The sequence below is a fragment of the Biomphalaria glabrata genome, chromosome 2 (genome assembly GCF_947242115.1).
Source record: "Biomphalaria glabrata chromosome 2, xgBioGlab47.1, whole genome shotgun sequence".
NCBI lineage: Eukaryota > Metazoa > Mollusca > Gastropoda > Planorbidae > Biomphalaria > Biomphalaria glabrata.
Window position 1 is genome coordinate 2,360,889 of NC_074712.1, and position 21,209 is coordinate 2,382,097.

Here is a 21,209-nt window from a genome sequence, read left to right on the forward strand (position 1 = left end):
TCCATATTTTCGATGGTCTTAGGCGACCCCTGGAAAATGGTCAATCGACCCCCAAGGGGGTCGCGACCCACAGGTTGAGAACCCCTGCCCTACGCCCATCCAAAATAACACAGTGACAACTATCAAGAAACCACTTCCTGTCATTTGTTTCTGTCTGCTGGCTACATACTATGACCCAGTTTGGTGTATCCAGGCATACATTTTAAATTATATTTTAAAAACATAAACTATAAAAGTGTACAAACATAAGAGAGACATTAACTTAATAGCATGGTAGAGTTGATACTAAATGAACTTCAATAATATCTAACCAATTGCATGTCAAAAAATGTCTCCTAGTTCACAATTTAGTTCATACATAGACACCTTATGGGAGGTGCGGTGGTTGAGCGGTAAAGTGCTTGGCTTCTGAACCAGGGGTCCCAGAAGACTGGGATTTTTAATTTCGGGATCTTTGGGTGCCTCTGAGTCCACCCAGCTCTAATAGGTACCTGACATTTGTTGACATAGAAATATGTTAGGCGGTTGGTCATTGTGCTGGTCACATGACACCTTCATTAACCATAAGCCACAGAAACAGATGACCTTTACATCATCTGCCCTATAGATCATAAGGTCTGAAAGGGGAACGTTTTTTTAAAGGCACATCATAAGCTTCTGCAGCTGGGAACACTTTAGTCATCATGCAATATTCAGCACAGTTCCATAAACAGTGTAAACTATGCAATCCATTGATAGTACCAATTTCTGCACTGTTGGTTTTTGTTTTACATGTTTGGATGTTCCTTCATATTTGAAGACAATTAGATCCTAGCCCAAACCTCCTGTAGGATGACTGGGGATGGCAGTGGTCAGGGTTTGAACCCTAGAACATTGAGACCACCAAATGACAGTCCAGAGTGCATACTACACAAGCCAGCAGCCATCCAATGCACTTCTTGACTTCCAGGCAAGCACATGTTTCAAGAAACATTGTGTTATGTTAGATTAGTCCCATGAAAAGTGCTTCTCATAAAAATGCCACACTTCACACTTTGGTTTACTTTTCAGCCTGCTGAGTTGTACAGCTTTTTCCTTTACAAGGGGATTCAACTACTTCATTACCCTCATTCCACAAATTGAGGACTTTCACTGCATTGTATAACATTACCTTATAATAAACAAATGTTACTTACAGTACTGACCACCTCAACATATGAGTTGTTAATAAGAAGTATTACAAATTATTATTTTTTACACAGTTATTTTCTTAAAGTATAGAAGTGTAGCTTTGTTCGTCACAGCAGCTTGTTATAAACATAAGTCCTGAAATTAACACTTTGAACACAGCGTTGAATCTATAATAATCCCTGTAAGCTTAGCCAAACAGCTAGTCAGGGTTCACTTAATCAAAGTGGACCAGCACTACTTTCAAAACATGATGAAGTCAATCTTATCTAAATGTGAAATCTCTGAGATCAAAATTTGTATGCCAATAACAGTCAATACTGAGCCTACGGATTATCAGGCAACAATAATAATATTAACCTTTACTATCAATAAAGAAATTTGTCTTTAATATTTGCATTGCACCAAATGAAACATTATGTAATGGTACTTAAGTAAAGTATGCAAAGATGACAGTGTGGTTAAGTCTAGTTATCTCACCTGTACAGAAAGGAACAGGCAGGTCATACTGCAAACTAGGCAGACAAGTTAGAATGTTAGGGTCACTGGGCTCATAGCCTTTATCGCAGGTGATCTTTACTGATGTCCCAACGAAAACAGGATCTGTGCTAACATTGGTAAATCCATGAGGTATGTGAGTTAGTCTAGGGCAGCTGGGAGCTAGAGAATGAAACACAGTGGAAGTTAGATTATATTCACTTCTACAGGGTCATAAACCAAATTTAAATCAAAATTTCCATTTTTATAATTATTTTGTTTGCAGATGGCTGGAACATCGGCCAATCAATAGAATGCATTTTAGCTTTAATAAAATTATGCATTCTTTTTAAGCTTCAATCTCTGCCTGCAACTGTAATTCCAATTTTTAATAAACAGCAATCTTAAGCCTTCATTAACTTTAATTAGTAACCCTTAATTATATTCTTTATTGTGAGATGCTACACAAAGATTCTAGGTATCACATTTAAAGATCGCATCACAAGCAAAGAGATTACAGACAAGGTTATTAGGACTCCGAGATGACCTGATAACTACTGTAAAAAATACAAACTAAAACTTTACGTCCATATTACAAGGTCTTCATGGCTTGCATAGACCTTCCTACATAGAACAAAACCAAGAAAAAGAATAATGAGGCAGACAGAGAAAGCGATAGGAAGACAACATAAAAGAATAGATGGGCCTGTCAGTGAAAGAAATTCTATCCAAAGCAAAAGACAGAGAGAAATGGAGAATGATGGTCCACAAATCTTGTGTGCTGTCCCAACGGTCAAATAGACTAGGGATAGGTGAAGGTGGTTATATAGCATAATATTTAAGGTCAACAAATGATATCTAGATAATAAAAAAAAGCAGTGAAGGAATTAAATATTATATTAATACACTAACAACTAATGACTATAAATATAAATGAAATTGAAGCAAACCTTTAGAAAACAGATTACCTTGACAGATTGGACGAGAATGACTCCATTGACCACTGGATCCACAGTGAGAGAACTTAGTTCCAATCATTTGATATCCATCTGCACAAAAATATTCCCTCACATAGCCATAGCTAATATATTCAGCCAGTGCAAGTCCATTAGCAGGAGGAGGCTCTTTGGGGCAGGTTATTGCTGTCAGAACATTCAAACCAGATGTTAGTGAAGTGCTGACATTCACTAAAGAACTCAATGAATTGCTCACATAAAGAACTCAATGAATTGCTCACATAAAGAACTCATATGAATCGCTCACATAAAGAACTCAATGAATTGCTCACAAAATAAAATTCTGTTAACTTAAATTTAAAGAAAGAAAAAAAAATGTGTAATGACAACACAACTTTTTAAAACTTTCTTATTGGTGCTAAGGTTAGAATAACTAGATCCTTGAGCAATTTGTTACATAAGAAAAAATAAATAGTAAATGTAATGATCAAATTGATGTTTTCACTATTGGACACTTAAAGGGGAACTTTACTTTACCCAATTGTAATTAATCTGGATGAATATTTTTTTTAAGATAAAAGCTATCTTGGAAATTTTGGATATAATATAAAGTTACAAGAACAATATATAGTTGTTACATATTGAAAAAAAATAGTTTTGAAATAATAACAAATGGTTTGAATGAAAATTCTTACAATACAGAAACACACATAAAAAATAATAATCATAACAAAACACAAATACATGCATAGATAGCAAAGCTTTTAAAAGTCATTGATAACACAAATAAATAATAACTAACTGATTCAAAAGGTGTACAACATCTTCAGATAGTGTAAGTATACAAACTAACCTTTACAAACAGGGACATTTTTCCAAACTCCTTTCTCGCACATGGCATTTTCATGGTTCACTATCTTGTAACCATTGAAACACTTATATTGGGCTACACTTCCTATCTCTGTGCCATTGAGGTCAACCAAATAACCGTTCGCTATTGCAGGAGCTGGTCCACAGTCTGTCTCTACAAGAGTACAGTGTAGTATAAAATTATTTTTGAGATGAAAAATATCATCCTGCACTTTCATTTATAAATACATAATGGAAATGGTTCCAATAAGAAAAAATAAATTGCAAATGTAACAATCAAATTGAAGTTTTCATTGATTGAGCCAGGTATCATTTTCTGACAGCAGCATTTTTTTTATAACATGCCAGAATCTATTTTGAAAGTATTTAATTTTTGGTAGAATATAAATCACATAGCAGCGAATTTGTAAAAATAATGTTATAAGTAAAAATGTGTCCATGAAAAATTCAATGCAGCTCATTTAAAAAAAATAGAAAGTAGAATATGAAAATATTTAGTATCGGTTTTGTTTGAATATTGTTTGACATGCTTCAGATGTTTCTTCTGAGTTGAAGATAATTAATAATAATAATACTAGGAACATCTTCGTTGCCTGTCAGAGGGCGGTACTGCTGCAGACCTGCCACATCACCAGAAAATTCCTCAGTGGAAACTGTTAAAGGGACTACGATGAATTTTATTTCTCTTTAGCGAAACTCGACCCTGGCAGTGCCAGAGAATGACTACTCGTTCATTTCTAACATAATAATAATCTTTATTGTCCGTATGGAAATTTGTCTTACAATTTGTGCATTACACCAAACAAAAAACATTATAACTATAAGAAACCAAAGTGTACATTCACACCAGACTCACTCATAATTTACATGTGACAAAGTTTATACCAGATTGTTTCATTTTAATGATTTGATTGCCAGGGGAACAAAAGAGTGTTTGTGTCTGTTTGTCTTTGCCATTAACAACCTATCCCAAACCTCACGCAGGAAGAAGATTTATGTCAGTGGCAGTGTATGAACTCTGGACCATCTAGAGCACAGAACAACAGTCCAGCACGCAGACTGCACGACCAGGCAGCCATATAGTAGTGTTATTGCATGTAATGTTCACCAAACAATAATTTATTCTTTAAAAATATTGGTCCAACATAGAGAGTTTCTCTTAGAAAAAGAGATAATTTACTAAGCTATGTATCAAAGTAAAAAGAGTAAAGTTCCCCTATCAGAACTTGCAAACAAAAGGGCAGATGATGTAAAGGTCATCTGTTCCTGAGGCCCATGCCTAAGAGGAGGCTAGCACAATGACCAACCGCCTTTACTTTTCCCTAACTAATGTCATGTACTGGCTGGGTATACTCATAGGCATCCAAAGATCCTGAAATTAAATATCCCAGTCTTCGCCAGGATTTAAAACTGGGACCCCAGGTTCGGAAGCCAAGCGCTTAACCGCTCTGCCACTGCATTTCCAAGCTATGTATCATGGTAGTTCCAAAAAAATTACATAGTGATTCAGGTAAGATTTTGTCAACTGACTTACTTTTACAACTGGGCAGCTTGGATGGAAACCACTGACCATTCACACCACAGACTGCAAAGGCAGGGCCAACGAGATCATTTTCAGGAGGACAAGAAAACTGAATCACTGCACCAAAATGATTCTCTGTAGTATTGACACTGATGGGGGGTGAGGCCGGAAATTTATCACAGTCTGAAATAGAACAAAAATCATTCGGCATTTACAGGCTATCTCTTGTCAGCTCAAACATATAGATAATTAATTAAACACCAATATTAACAGAATTCTGTCCACAAATATGTTTATAATAAGCAAAGACAGAACATTAGGTTGTTGTATTTTTTAAATTAAATTAACTCAAGCTTTTTCAGTCATACCACTGTAATGTTTTAAAAATTCTATTCACATGACTGTGTTAAGATGCGCGTCATAGTCTGAATGTGGAATGGTGGGAATGCTTGTTGAAAGAAGGGAGATAAAAGAGCCAAACTAGAGGAATAGAAACAAAATAGAGTTGGCAGTTTTAGCTATTAAATTAAGATTAAATGATTTATAGAACTATGATTTTCACTTTTGGTGTTAATGTATTGCTAAAGAGAGTCTCATCATGTAACAAGACCTAACAGACTGCACATTTCTAAATTTTTATAGATCTAATTTTTTCTCCTATTTTGGATGTCCTGATATATAAGTGTCATGTTTAATTAATATTTCCCTTTCTTTTGTTCTTAGTTTCAAATGTTCCTTCAGAAATGAATGTAATTAAATTTTAGTCCAAACAGAGCCACAGGGGATAGAATTGGGCAGGGTTTGAACTTGGGACCATCATAATACACGACCAGGCAGCCATCCTGAATAGGCAACATGTCATAAATTCTTTACTGTACTAATAATTTCGTTTCTGTCTAGAGTGGGATCTATTACTATAAAAGCATTACATGAGTTAAAATTTGGTTGATATTACAAAAACAAAGTTTCAATATTTGCTAAAATGGGTAAACCAATGTTTGCTTACCAAAAGAAACAAGAGCTGCCCACTGGCCTCTATTCACTGTTGAGTCTGAAACAAACTCAATGGAAAAGTCTGACTTTGTAGCACTCACTCTTTGATACTGGAGATGAATACCAGAGAGAGTCTCTAAAACACATGATGTGTTCCTCACCTAAGGAAGAAAAACGATTTCTTTAATTTCATCTTTCTAGATAAGGTAAGATAAGATACTTTTATTGGTCCAAACAAATGGATATTCCATTTGATTACGATTGTCCCCCTCAGCAGTACTACTGTAACAATAACAATATATATAGAGAGAGATGCAAACATGAAGCAACACTAACACATGAAATATACACAAACTACCACACAACCAGTGCTTTATAAACTAGGCTTCTGTGTACTTCTATGTACTTCTCGGAATGAGCTTGAAACACTTGACAGAAAGTGGGATAAAGGAGTTTTTAAATCTTTCTGTTCTAGCCTTAATGGAGAGGAGCCAACTAATGTCTTTGTGCCAGTGAAGTATTACCATATCAGCAGACGATGGCAAAGTAATTAGACTACTGATGGTGGCTGCATAAAACAGTTTAATTATTAAAAACAAAAACTTAAATGCTTTTAGTAATAGTAGTGCTCTGCATGTGGAGACATTTGTTCACTATATAGTAAAATGAATGGAAGATCTTGTTTCTAATCTCTAGGAAAATGGAAGTGGTCATCAAACAATTTCTCATCAATCTCAAATAAATGTTAAAATTTTTATTTGATAAAAAAATCAATAACCATATTTAAAATTTAAATAGAATCAGAGCAACTAAAATGTAGGTTGCAATAACTTTCCTATCACAATGAGGTGTAAGTCTGATCATTACATGTAGCTCTACCTACTTGGACATAATCCTTGTTTGCCTCTGTGTGAAAGTTTGGAAAAAAAATAACGTCTTGTGTTTTGCCTAGTCCATGTTTTTTAAATGACCATCGACATTTGAGGTTGTTCACATAGTGCAGGCTGGCATAGCCAGGAGACAAAATGAAAGACGATTCAGAGGAAATAAAAACATCGCAACCTGGGGAAAAAAGTATAGTAGATAACTTCTGGTTTAAAGTATTGACCATATTCGCATGAAATATATGTAGTAAAATTTGTTAAAAAGTCAAAACTAATTTCCATCTTAAAAGCAAAATAATGTTATAAATAACTTGTATATATATATATATTTTTATGTATGTAGGCTGTATAAATAGATTTTTAAAAATATATTTATCATATCTCACAACATAATATCAACATTCTAATTGTTAACAAAATTCAGAAAGAACCAAACTACTTTAATGTTGTATAGAACTTAGCAGCAACTTGGCAAAACTTCATAAGAAATAGATGAATGTCAATCAATTTGACTCTCATTTAGACTTTTGTTTTAATCAGTTTTTTGTCTCTTTTAACAAGTCACACTTTAAGGCATGAACATATATGCATTTCTTGGAGATCAATGATGGCTTTCAATACACAGAACATGTTTTATAAAAAAAAACTTTATTTTATTTATATATCTCAGACATTCCTTCAGGAAAAAAGATTATTTCTTCCAAAGCCGAAACCTGCAGGACCACGGGGCAGGGTTCAAACTTGGGACCCTCATGATAACACTTTGAGGTGTATTGCCACACAACCAGGTAGCTATCCAGCAAATTGGAAACAAGATTACTAAAACTCAAATGTAAGTTTCTATTACAAGGTAAATCAAAAATGGTTGTGGTCTAGGGAGAGTTTCAGTTAGAAACAGTCAGATACAGTCAGATACAGTTGTCTGCCAACTAAGAGGTGTGAATAAAAAGACGTAAAAGCAAGAGTCATGTCCTGCGGGAGGTTAGGACTAGGAAGTCAATTTTCTTCAATTCTGAAGGAACATCTGAAGCACGTAAAACATTTTACAAACAAAACTGATATTTTCAACATTCTAATTGCTAACAAAATGAGGAAATAACTAAACTACTTCAAGGTGGTATAGAACTTAGCAACAATTTGGCATTAGAAATAAAAAAAAATTCTCCCAATTATTTTCTTTAGAGTAATTTTACTATGACAAGACACGGACTATTAAAAGTAAATGAAAAAGAACACATAAGAATATAGAAGAAAAATCAACAAAAACAACAATATATCAGCACTTTCTGTGAAGTACCTTCAGAATAGGAAAGTATCTGACCAGTTGTCTTGCTGCCTAAGCTAACATGAATGTACAGATGTGGACCAGATGAAACTATCACAGGATGAATGTTGCTTGAGGCCATCCCCAAAGAGTCAACTCCAGGCTGAGATTCACCAGGAGCTATGACACCTACAGTAGAGTTCACCTGAAGGATTAGGGGAGACTTGCTGTTAGGGCCATCGTAGATTGTGATCGTATCTTGACCTTTCAATTGGAAGGTGATGTTCATCTGATGGATAATATGATTTGAACAACATGTAAGCATCATATTACAACTTTTTAAAAAAGAAGAAAGAAATTCTCCATTGAAACAAAATTAAATTTAAAACATTTATACTTACAGCTAAACAAAAAAGCATGAAAGTATCTATATCAATATTTTATATATTTCTTTCCTACAAAATAAGTCATTTGTACTCAAATAAACAATAATGGTAAAAAAAATAACTTTAATCTATACATTCAATATATTTTAGAAAATGACAAGTAAAAAAAACAACATATGTATTATTACTAAAATAATATTAATTCATAAAGTATTATTTTTTTACAATCTATTTAATAATAATCATGCCTTAAATAGTTAACAAATATCAGCTTTTCAAAAAAATACTTTCTTATAAAATATTAGCCTATACTGATTCGTGTATTAAATAAAGCAAAAGAGAAAAAAAAAGCAGCCTTAAAATAGTTACCAATATATGTAGAACAGTACTGGCAGAAGCTGAGACCAACCACTCACAACTTGTTTGCTTGAAAACTCTAGAACGTGAGGTAGGAAATCTCAAGTGCTGATAGCTTCTTGTTGCATACAACGTACCACCACAGCCAGAAACATGAGAATCAACTGAAGAAAGAATGTTTTAGAATAATTAAGGAAAGGAATATTTTTAATGAAAATTCTGTCAACACAAAAATCCTTTTTTTTTTTTTTTAATTAGCAAACAATCACAAATTCCAATGGAACTTGGAAAAAGAAAGCGTTTAAATTAATAGCAGCGGATTCTCTTTATCAGGCTCTCTGCAAGCCCTGCACAACATTGCACTCTGGGAACTTGAAAAATTGGGCTAAAAATATTGTGATTCTTTAACGTCAAATAAATTCACAACCAGTGCTGTAGAATAGGGCAACATGATACTCAGACTGGCTTCACGATGAATAACCCTACTGCAGTATTAACTCTGTACTGCTATACCAAGCTCAAATCTAATGTCCTCTGTCTCGTCCTGCATTCTACTGTACCAGACCAACTTCACACTGGGCTCACTGTATTGAACTGAATCTAAATCTTTCTCAACTCTGACACCTATGCTCTTTATATAGGGTACCTGAAGACCTTCTCAATTATGACTGAACAAGGCTAGATCTTACTGGATGATCACATGACCATCGCACGAGTAATAAGCATATGGTGTGTTCAGATCACAGACATTCCTTGAAGCATCTCCCCTTTTCACTGTTCTTGGTTGACCCCTCGGTTGACCCCTCAGTTGACCCCTCACATAGCGCTGGCCTGCCTCTGCTGTGTTAGCTGATAACACATATAGTTACCCCTGTCGCCACCATAGTTGTAATAATATAATGGACACTGGGACTATGAACAATTGTTTTTTTTTACTTTGAGTGTCTTTCACTATTTGATCAGACTAGTTTTTTAGATGTAAGTACTACTACTACATAACTCTTACATTTTTAAAAATAAAATTGTGTATACATTTTCTACAATTGAAATTAAGTGAATAGCATTGAGTTTTTAGATCAAGTAATGATGTGTCCGGTTTTTTATCCTATAGCATTGATACAAGCAAACTAATTAGTTAAGTAATGATTTATCTGTAGCATCAATACAAACTAACTAGTTTAACTATGGTATGCTTATCTCAATTTACACTGTGTACCTGCTTGCCATGTGATGTTAAATCCACTGGCTTCGATAGAGTGGTCAGACTGAAATTTGACCAGCACACAATTATTTGAAGAGATCACTTTTGTATTGGATACATTGCCATCCAAATAGTCTAACAGTGTTGTATCAGACATATCGGGGCAATCAAAGATTTGAAGAGAGTCGTACTGTGCTTCAATAGCTAACGTCTCTACCTGAGAGGGAGGAAAAAAAAAATCACATTTGCTGTGTTGTTAAATGAGATGGTTTTCTTTTTACATCAATGTAGTAATACAAAAGTTGTTTAAAGTTTAAAGTCTAGTCCGGTCAACACAGGGAAGTGAAACTGGAAAATGAATGCAAAACTGAAATGTGAATAGCTAGTCTGCCTTCTATGCTATTTAAAAACTTACTATATCTATTGACAAGTAAAAAGTAAAGACTATGTGATCTATGGGCCAGATGATGTAAAGGTCATCTCTGTTGCCCATGGTTAATGAGGGTATTATGTGGTTAGCACAACTTTAAAAAAAGAAAATTGGCAGGTTAACCATTAGAGTTGGGTGGACTAAGGTGTGCCCTAAAAATCCAGAAATTCACAATCCCAGTCTTCACTGGGACTTGAGCCAGAGACCCATTGGTTTGGAAGCCAAGGATTTACCACTTAACCACCTTGCCCCTTTAGATCTATTAAAGCAAAACAAAAACTAGCTGTATTAACTTATTTGGGTGACAAAGGCGTTATAAAGAGTCCAAACAAAAGACTTTAATATATCCACAAAAAAAACAATCTTAAGTTGAAAAATATACTGTTATAAAAATAGAAAAGAGTGTACAGATCTTACCGTTATTTCAATAACACTTGGCGGTAAAACTTCAATTTTCCAAGTGCAACTAGAAAAAGCAGGGTAGTGACTAGGAAAATTTGGAGAAACCAAAACACCAGAAGCGCCTTTCATTAGACTTCCACACTGTCTTGAGTATGAAGGGGGTGTGACTGAAGAACCTAGAAAACAAACATTTTTTTAAACTACATTCAAATTGCAATAAAAATGCATACATCCAAAGCTTTTACTTACTCAATGAGTGTGTAGCTAGTCAAAATTATCTGTATTTTCTATAGAGATGGTGCAATGTTGATTTCTTGGTCCTATAGTGGGTGTGACAACTAGTAATGAATACATAGTTTCAGTTGTTGCATTGTGTCTAGAATTAGTATATCCTATGATTTAAAGGGCACTCTCATTTACCTTCTTATTTATGAGCTTTAATTTTTAAAAAGTAAAGTTTCCCCTTTCAAACCTTGTGATCTAAAGATCATCTGTTTCTGTGGCCCATTTTTACGACCAACCGCCTTTACTTTCCCCAACTAATGTCAAGTACCCATTAGAGCTGGGAGGTCTCAGAGGTGCCCAAGATCCTGGAATTAAAAATCCTAGTCTTCACCAGGATTTGAACCTGGAACCTCGGTTCAGAAGCCAAGTGCTTTACCACTCAGCCACCACGCCTCAAAATCAGTGTACATTTAAGGAAATACATTATACTGCTATAAGCTTTAAGTTGCATAATGGAAACAGATTTGCATGACAAATATATTATTTTTACTTTTAATTTCCTGGGATTTGCAAGAGACAAAAGTTGAGCTGGTTTGGTCATATTGGAAGACATGACTCACTATCAAAAAGGGAGGGGAGCACAAAGAAAGGGTAGCAGAAAGAAAAGCTGACTGGTCAACATAAAGGAATGGACCTGCCTCTCTCTTGATATCCTGCCAAGAACAGTTTCTGACTGGTAAAAGTGGAGGAATGTGGTTACATGAACTGTCACAGCAGCCCTACAACAAAAGTCAAGGGATACATGATGATAATGATGTTCTTTTTACTGAAATCAGTGTAAAAAGGAAAGTTCCCCTTTCAGACCTTTGGATCTATAGGGCAGATGATGTTAAAGTCCTCTGTTTCTTTGGTCAGTGGTTAATGAGCAGGGTGTCATGTGGCCAGCACAACTATCATCCGCCTATACTTTCCCCGACTGAAGTCAGGTATTAGCATTGGGTGGACTCAAGGGGCACCCTAAAAATCCAGAAATTCAAAATCCCAGTCTTCACCAAGATTCAAACCACAGGTTCAGAAGCCAAATACTTAACCACTCAGCTACCGCAACTCAAAATCAGTGTACATTTAAGGAAATACATTAGACTCTCACCCTCATTGCATTTGGCCTCATCAGAACCATCCCTGCAATCCCAATGGCCATCACACTTCCATGCTTTGTTGATGCATCTGGAACCATCCTCACACCGCAAAGTCTGCTCCTCACAAGGCTGCATAATGCACAGTGAAACATGAGGCTCTTCACAGTTACTTGTGAGAACCCATCGCAGGTCTTGGTAAGCAGGAGGCTCCGCCCTCAAGTAACAGCAGAGTCTACTGATAGGTGAAGCTGCAAAGAAAGAACAAACTCTTTGTATTTTTTTTATTTATAAAAACAGAATTAATTTGATAGAAGTGTTTTAAATAGTATTTTTGTTTAAAACTCTTACAAGTAAAATGTTTTTAAAGTTCATACCAAATTACATTTGCATCAATACTAGTTCAAAAGATGTAATGAATAATTTTTTTAAATTAATAAAATGTTTGTAAAATGTTTTGTAAAATGTTTTACATGTTTCGGATGTTCCTTCAGAGTTGAAGATAATTACTTCCTAGTCCAAACCTCCCGCAGGACGACGGGGGATGGGAGCGGGCAGGATTTGAACCCGGGACCATCAATAAATCTGAACGACAGTCCAGCGTGCAAACCGCACGACCAGGCAGCCATCTTAGTTCTAAGTTTGATTTTAGTCTTTTACAAGATGTTTTAACTAAATGTACCTTTTATTTCTTAAAAAAAAGAAAAAGAGTATATAAAGAAGTATGAAGCAATCTATGAAATTACCATTAATAGAATCCAGTCCATTAACTGCCCAGAAACCATCTTGTTCAACAGCAGTTTGCCCATTAGACCAGATAAAGGCTTGATTCAAGTGACGAACTAAGCCTAAAAAAATAAGACAGTAATCTTTTAGCTTTATTACATGATTAATTCAATTCTTGTAATTTAAAAAATCTAATTTTTTCTTGTATGGTTTTACAACTAGCTTAAGAATAGAAAATAAATACTTTAAAATAACCTAAGAAAAGTCTACAAGAAACAGCTCAATATACATACAACTGAAAATACATAATTAATATTAATTTCTAATAAGAATAAAATTTAACAGAAAAGCATTAAAGTAAAGAATAGAAATTGTTGACCTAATAATAAAATGACTTCTGTTCTTTAAAAAAAAAAGGAACTAACCAATCCAAATTTTATACTCAGGTTCATTGGTTTCAGGTGATCTGATATCCCTCAGAAGTGTAGCGACATAGTTCTGCTCAGTCTGACTAGTAATAGAGACTAGATTTCCACCTTTGCTATAAAAAAAACAAAACAACATTGAGCATTAATTATCCAGTTATCCATAATGTTAGAATGTGTAAGTCTTTTCAAAAATATAAGATAGTTTTATATAAAAGGAAGAATACAAAATCTCTCTAAAAAAAATTCTACCTGCTGCAAAAGGCTTCAGCTTGAGTCCAGGAGAGTTTGGCTTCAATGAAGAAGTAGCAATGATTGTTGTGATAGATCCAATCTAAACATGTCAAGAAATTGGAATGGTTAGTAATAAATATTACTTCACACATTAACTACTTTACAAAAAGAAGTAGTGAAAACTGTATTTAAATATTTTTCTTTGTCATTAAAACATATTGAGATAATTGAAATTCTGAGGGATGAGTAACTTGTAGAAAAAAAATATATAATATTCTTCTATGATGTTTTTATCATAGTTTAAATCTTGTTGTAATTATTTTGTGTTAGCAGTGATAAAATGTTGAGAGGCTCAATTTATATGCAGAGGAAAATGTATGCTCCATTTTTGACACAATAAAATTAAATTCCCTCTTCAGACCTAATGGTCTATAGAGCAAATGATGTAAAGGTCATCTGTTTCTGTAAAAAAAAAAGTTCCCCTTTCAGACCTTGTGTGGTCTATAGGGCAGATGATGTAAAGGTAATTTGTTTCTGTGGCCCACAGTTAACAAGGGTGTCATGTGGCCAACCGCCTTTACATTTCCCCAACTAATGTCAGGTACCCATTAGAGGTGGGTGAATCTAGAGGCCCTCAAAGATCCCAAAATTAAAAATCTTAGTCTTCACCAGGATTCGAACCCAGGATCCTCGTTTGGAAGCTAGGCGCTTGACCGCTGAGACACCACGCCTCCATCTGTTTCTGTGGTCAATAGTTAACAAGAAAGTCATGTGATCTGCATAATGACCAACTGCCTTTACTTTTTCCCAACGAATATTAGGTTCCCATTAGAGATGGGTGGACACAGACACCCTAAAGATCCCAAAATTAAAAATCATGGTCTTATCTTATCTTATATAATACAGACGTTACTTCAAAAAAGAAGATGATTACGTCCTACGCGTCATGCATTTAGTCATGCATACTAACCAATGACTTAAATTCTGCCAAGTCACAGGTTTTCCTGGCTAGCTCAGGCAACCCATTCCATACTTAACAAGGATTTGAGCCCAGGACACCCTCCTTGGTTCAGAAACTAAGCACTTTATCACTCAGTTGAAGGATAAGGATTTGTAAAGGGGTAAGGATATGTACAGGGATAAACTGACATTTTGTCTAAAGAATTCTAAACATTTGTATGTTTGAAATAATTATTGGCTTAACATAGGATACATTTTATTTGACAGGAGTAGGAGCAGTGTTTTTCACCAGACAAAATTCTTGATATATCTTCTTGCTATTTGTTTCCTTAATAGCTACAAAATGTGAACATCACTAAAGGTTTTAGTGTGACTGTCTCAAAACTTCTTAGTTACATTCTAGAAATAAAAACTATAAAAAAAATTGTTAGATTCACAAACAGTTGACTTCACTTAAAGTGGAAAAGGATCATTTTGATGTGGTATAAAACTGTGTGACTATAGTGTGAAGATGAACTGGATATTTGTAATGGATGTGATAAAAATTGGTGTCTTAGCTTAGAGCTACCTACCAGAAGGACAATGAAACCAACTGGCGGACTGAGGCTCATACAAATGAAGAACTGTAGATCTACTTCTTAAAGTTGCATCATTGTTGAACTGGTTAAAAGAAACAAAATGACCTTCCATTAATTTGATGCTTTATTTAGACTATTAAAAAAGACTTAAAATTAATTAGATCTGTTCTAGATTTCTTGATCTAGTATCTAGAGGTCTAGTAAAAGTTTCACCACCTTTTGAAATGATTTATATATATCAATTAACTATTAAGTCACTATCAAGGATGCTGAATTTTTTTTGGTATGTTCAGTTAACTATTTAAACAATAATTGATTATCCACGTTAAGTAACAGTGACACTTGAATCAACAATAAGACTATAAGCGATAATCTACTGAGACCAGAATTTTAACATTCCTAATTGCAAGTCCTCAGCAGCAAGTAATTGAGTCAGAATGCAAGTCTAAATCTAACAGATTTCTTTATAAACATTGGGTCTGGACTCTAAAATTATATATCTAATAATATACTTAATATAGAATCTAGATCTCAATTATGTAGAATAGATTCAATTATTACAATTTGAGTTAACACCTAGAGTTGAGTTTAGTTGAATCTTCGAGGCTCAGGTAGACCTACGATTGGAAGATTACCTTGTTCTAAATTATCTATTCTAAAGAGAAGATTTTTACGTCCTACGTACGCATTTCATGAGTCAATCCAGATCAGCAGTTCTCAAACTTTTCAGTCCGCGACCCCTTTTTGTAATCTTGCCCACTATTATATGCCGCGCCCCCCAACCTTAAAATCATCTGTATTTTTGCTGACTGTAATTATAATTTACATTTCTTGTATGAATTGCCAAAGCTGTATCATTGTATGATACAGTATGTATCATTGTATGATACAGTATACAGTGTATCAATAATATTACTTATAATACTATATTATAGTAGGCTATCATGATCATCATACTCACTGACACAGTCACTGTGTGACAGTGACAGTCATACTGTATGTTTAATCACAAAAAACTACTACATAGACTAAGTAAAGACAAATAAATTGACTTAATTTATTTATTTTTCGATCGCCTATTCACCATATTGATATTTTAGGCTATACCTATGTGGCTACTTGAAAATCATGACTGAGCCCTCACAGAGCATGAAGCTCGGAAACTGTATCCTACGTTTCAACAATTTGTCAAAAGCTTGTTTCTGTTTCACCAGATCAGGAATTCTGGGGCAGTCTTTGCGAGATCCGTTGGGAAATCCTTCTCCGCAAAGATCTGTTGCTGGAAATGTAACTCATTCGGATGACAGGATGTCAACTAAGTTTATTTTCAGTTTCATTGTCAATGAGCGCTTGCAACTGTCGTTGTTTTCTACTTAAAAATGGAGAGAGAAAAAATGCCTATTGACAACCATCTCACTTCAGTGTGAAATAGAACATTTTAGGACGTATCAAATCCATTACTCCGCTTTGAAAACAGTCGACTGTTTCAAAACAGTCGAATTCCCAAAATTGAAAACAGTTACATCGTAGTTTTTTTCCCTTAATTACTTCTTGTAATTCTTGTGAAAATGACTAATATTCGTCGATGAATCATACAGTGATGGCTGCCTGGTCGTGCGGTTTGCGCGCTGGACTGTTGTTTTGATTTATCGATGGTCCCGGGTTCAAACCCTGCCGGCTTCCATCCCCCGTCGTCCTGTGGGAGGTTTGGACCAGGAAGTAAACTATCTTCAACTCTGAAGGAACATCCGAAATATGTAAAACAAACAAACATTTTTACAGTGAGTTCCAATGACTTAACACCTTATGTCTGCAGCAGAGAGAATCCACTTTACACATGCTGAAGTCAAGAACATTATCCAAGCATGCTTGGAGCAGAATCTTTGACACGCTACAAATATTATTCGAAGAGATTTGATACTTTTCCAGAAATCAATACATTTTGTCAAATACATCAGTTGCTGTAGTGGGCCTAGTCGTTTGACGAGATTACAAAACAGAAACTTGACTTTAAAATCGCCATCATTTAGATCAAATATACCGTCTTTCTAGAATCAGTCAGTTTACATCTAAAATAATGTCGCCAAAGTGATATCAAAATGGCATTTCAGCTCGTTTGGCCGCTTCATAGATTTTGATAACAGAATTTCGTTTCAAAATAACGCATTGTTTTTTTTCTACCCCTGTTTTATCTATCGAAATAAAACTATATCGTCAAAAATCCTCATAGTATTTTATTTCCCAGAGATCCATTTTCATGATTTCTTAAATAATGAAAATATTACCTTCAATGACAAGATGGCGTATTACTATTTATAAATGAATATACTTTTCAGTAACGTGAGTAAGTCTTTACCGTATAATAAATAATATCTAGGATTCTGCAATGGTGTAAAGTTGCGTTTCCTCACGCCATTTGATGGACAGTCATTTAAACTGTTACACTATTTAAGCTTATATGCTGCAACACTTAAGATGCTTGAAAAGATTTGAATTCAGTTTCAGCTGTTTGTATGATCTATCTTCCGATGACAATTTTATTAAAACAAATAGTAGCTACCCATAACAAATTTTGAACAATGACAAGTTTTTTAGAAAAAAAAAAACACTTTTTTTTCCAATGGGGTCGGAAAAAAGTTATTTTTTGTGATAGACAAATGGGAAATATGGCATAGGCGAAAATAATAATAGCTTTATTATGATAATACACATTGTGTAAGGCGAGTCCACTGAACCAGAAAAATTAAATACTGATGTTGATATTGCTTAAACTACACTAAAGAACACTGAACTATATAAGCGACGCTAACACTAGACGCTGGATACATGACGAGTCTTCAATAACACAGTCCCACTGTACACACGTTACACATAACAATACAATATGACCTCTCTTACTAAGTGGAATAATGTTATTTACAAACAACACGCACATACATGACTAAATGCATGACGCGTAGGACGTAATCATCTTCTTTTTTTTTAAGTAACGTCTGTATTATATAAGATAAGATAAGATACACATAAACACAAACTCAACACTCCTTATGTGATTTTTTTAAAACCAGTTACAACTTTGAAAAGGACAGCTCTTCTTATATTCTTATATTATAAATTACAGACGTTACTTCAAAAAAGAAGATATAATTACGTCCTACGCATTTAGTTTGTCTATTCATGCATGTTAATCAGTGACTTAAACTCTTTTAAGTCGTTGGTTTTCCTGGCTGATTCAGGCAACCCATTCCATTCTCTAATGGCACTAGGGAAGAAGGAGCACTTGTACAAATTTATTCTAACGTATGGAATAAGAAATTTGCATCTATCTTTGTGTCTTTCTGAGTATTCCACTAGGTTTTTTTTTTTATTTAGTACTTATGTCTGCGCCAGACTCCCAATCTACTCTGCAAGAACTTAACAGCAGCACCTCAAACAGCCCAAGAGAGTTGACAACACTCATTGTGATAATCCATCAGATGATATCAAAATTAAATATCAATATCACACTACAGTGGATCCCTGGACACATTGGCATCATGGGAAATGAAAAGGCAGATAAGCTATCAAAGGCAGGTTCATCTATGGAACAACCAGATAGACCTGTTAACTACCTCACCCTAAGGTCAATGTTAGTTAACAATCACAAAGAGGAGTGGCTAACCAATGGGCATCAGGAAACACAGGCAGAGCCATGTACAAAGAAATGATTACGCCTAACAAACTGGACAGTATTAACTTCCTCCCCCGCAAAGAACAATCTCCAATCTTCCAACTAAGAACAGGACACACACCACTATTAAATTACCACCTGAACAAAATAAACTCCACACAACTCCCCCTTTGCAGACACTGCGCCCACCCCTCTGAAATTGTAAACCATGTCCTTTTTGAATGCCCCTCCCTAATCCACCTTAGGCAGACCCTACTACCACTCCAGTCCAACATAACCAACACCCTGTACAGCAGTGCTGAACAACTGAAGAAAATAGCACACTTTTTTTCCTTGGCACAGTCTGCAAAAGAGCTCACAGCTCAGCAGCAATAAAGCTGGCTAGAAGAAGAAGAAGAAGAAATGTCTGCGCCAGATATCAAGCCTATGCAAATTTCTGTGGTGTCTCCTACTGAAGCAAACATTTCAACAATATATAGCTACAGTAAAGTAAATGTCTTCATTTGAGACCTTGCGATCTATAGAGAGCAGATGATGTTGAGCTGATCAATTTCTAAGGCCGACGGTTGGCCATGGTGTCACGTGGCCAACACAACTACCTACCGCCATTAGCTTACTTCCAGATACCAGAGCTTGTTGGCAGCGTCCTAAAATTACCGAAAATCCCCGTTTTTACTGAGATTATAGATCGGTTTGGAAAGCCATCGCTTTACACTTAAACAACATGGTCACAGAAAGAAAATAGCGGGTTATTATTGTTATTTTGCTAATTGCTAAGCAAAAGAGAAAGCTAAACTATGAAAAAGTGTTCGAGATGAACCATAGTCTTTGCACAACAAACAATTGGCTAATTACCTGACTACTAGTTCTATAGGACTCTCCAAAAGTTTGATGCAGTAATGTGATAATGATGACAGCAACTAATAGAATAGCCTTATGTGTCACTATGCCCTTCGAAGCGTGGATTTCTCTGCATTGACCCAAGGAGAGAAGGGCCATAACCTTCCCCTTTTGGGTCGACGTATGGTTTCGTTGAAGAACTGAGTTATCTTTCCTATCTTAATTTGTCCATGTTTAGATCTGTTCAGCAGCATAACTGAACTATTTCATAACACCTCAACACACAGAATCACATGGTGTCAATCTCCTGTAAAGGTAAAAATAATAATAATAATAATAATAATTATAATAATAATAATAATATAAGTTTTTCCTTTTGAGATTTTCAATATAAACTTTAAAGCATTTATCTTCCCTTAAAGATTTTAAAGATCCGGTTTATATAATAGTTTTAAAACAAACACAGTAACATAGACAAATGTCAGGGTTCACATTATTGTTTTAGCTTGTGTTGTTGTGTGGCTCACTAGGGGTTTCACAAATATAAACAATTATTACTTGATACACTTTAACTCCAGATATCCACTCAATTAGAATTACTTATTGCTAGATAAACTTCAACTCCGTGAATAACAATAATACTTTCCATGAAATAACAATGATACTTCAATACTTTAATAATATCCAATAGAGCACAAACAATGAATCAACTTCAATAAATATTTAATACACAAAACACCAGTCCAGGAAGCAACGTCCAACCTTCCTGGACCGGGAACAAGACCTCACTAACTTAACACACTCTCTCTTACATTCAACGAAGACTTAACCATTCAGTTCACAACACGTCCAAGACTGTTCACATTCACAACCTGGGATTACATTTACAAGGGGATGTAACTATCATACCAAAATATCAAACTAACATTCATTCTCGCCATACCTCCCCCTGACAACAAAGAAGAAAAAGCGAGTAGAAGAAATATGAAGATGATGTAATGAATTCTTTTTAAAGATACGAGAAAATATAGAGGAAGATTGTAAGAGATGTTTAAATTAATAGTTAAACTAAAGAATGTCAAGGACGCTAATTTGATTCCTGCTGCCTACTAATAAAGTCTACTTTGTGGTACCAGCGAGAGAGATCACATACGTGATTTTTAGTGGGCCACGAAAGGGGGAAAAAAAGCTATTCGTTTTGTGTGGCCTGTCTGTCCGTCCGTCTGTCCGTCCTTCGGTCCCGTTCAGATCTCGTAAACTAGAAAAGATAGTGAAAATCCGACATCACAATATTTTTGACCATTCAAAGTTCTGATGCAACGGCTACTTTTTTTTTTCTGAAAGCGAAAAATCTATTTTTTTAATTCACTTATGCAAACAGTTTTTTCATAAAAATGCATCACTTTTAGAACTATTCACTATTAATTGTAACAAACACTTAAAGCTCTTTATTTGGGGAGACCGATATTTTTCAATTTTTTAACACGTTTATGCAAATGGTTGTAG

At 34.9% G+C, this 21,209-nt stretch overlaps 1 protein-coding gene across 2 annotated transcripts in view; it reads right to left on the bottom strand.

Moving 5' to 3' along the window:
- Positions 1 to 21,209, bottom strand: part of LOC106077062 (uncharacterized) — a 119,300-nt gene that overhangs the window by 62,586 nt on the left and 35,505 nt on the right. For both annotated transcript variants that reach the window (XM_056018733.1, XM_056018732.1), the window contains exons 2-17: positions 19,719 to 20,010; positions 15,188 to 15,275; positions 13,674 to 13,755; positions 13,422 to 13,537; positions 13,017 to 13,118; positions 12,285 to 12,521; positions 10,925 to 11,085; positions 10,093 to 10,294; positions 8,889 to 9,040; positions 8,167 to 8,422; positions 6,869 to 7,047; positions 5,999 to 6,146; positions 5,005 to 5,175; positions 3,454 to 3,624; positions 2,613 to 2,786; positions 1,648 to 1,827 (exon numbers count right to left, since the gene is read on the bottom strand). In XM_056018733.1, coding sequence (XP_055874708.1) covers positions 1,648 to 1,827; positions 2,613 to 2,786; positions 3,454 to 3,624; positions 5,005 to 5,175; positions 5,999 to 6,146; positions 6,869 to 7,047; positions 8,167 to 8,422; positions 8,889 to 9,040; positions 10,093 to 10,294; positions 10,925 to 11,085; positions 12,285 to 12,521; positions 13,017 to 13,118; positions 13,422 to 13,537; positions 13,674 to 13,755; positions 15,188 to 15,275; positions 19,719 to 19,862 — 2,563 coding nt within the window. In that variant the 5' untranslated portion in view covers positions 19,863 to 20,010. The remainder of the gene's footprint in view (positions 1 to 1,647; positions 1,828 to 2,612; positions 2,787 to 3,453; positions 3,625 to 5,004; positions 5,176 to 5,998; positions 6,147 to 6,868; positions 7,048 to 8,166; positions 8,423 to 8,888; positions 9,041 to 10,092; positions 10,295 to 10,924; positions 11,086 to 12,284; positions 12,522 to 13,016; positions 13,119 to 13,421; positions 13,538 to 13,673; positions 13,756 to 15,187; positions 15,276 to 19,718; positions 20,011 to 21,209) is intronic.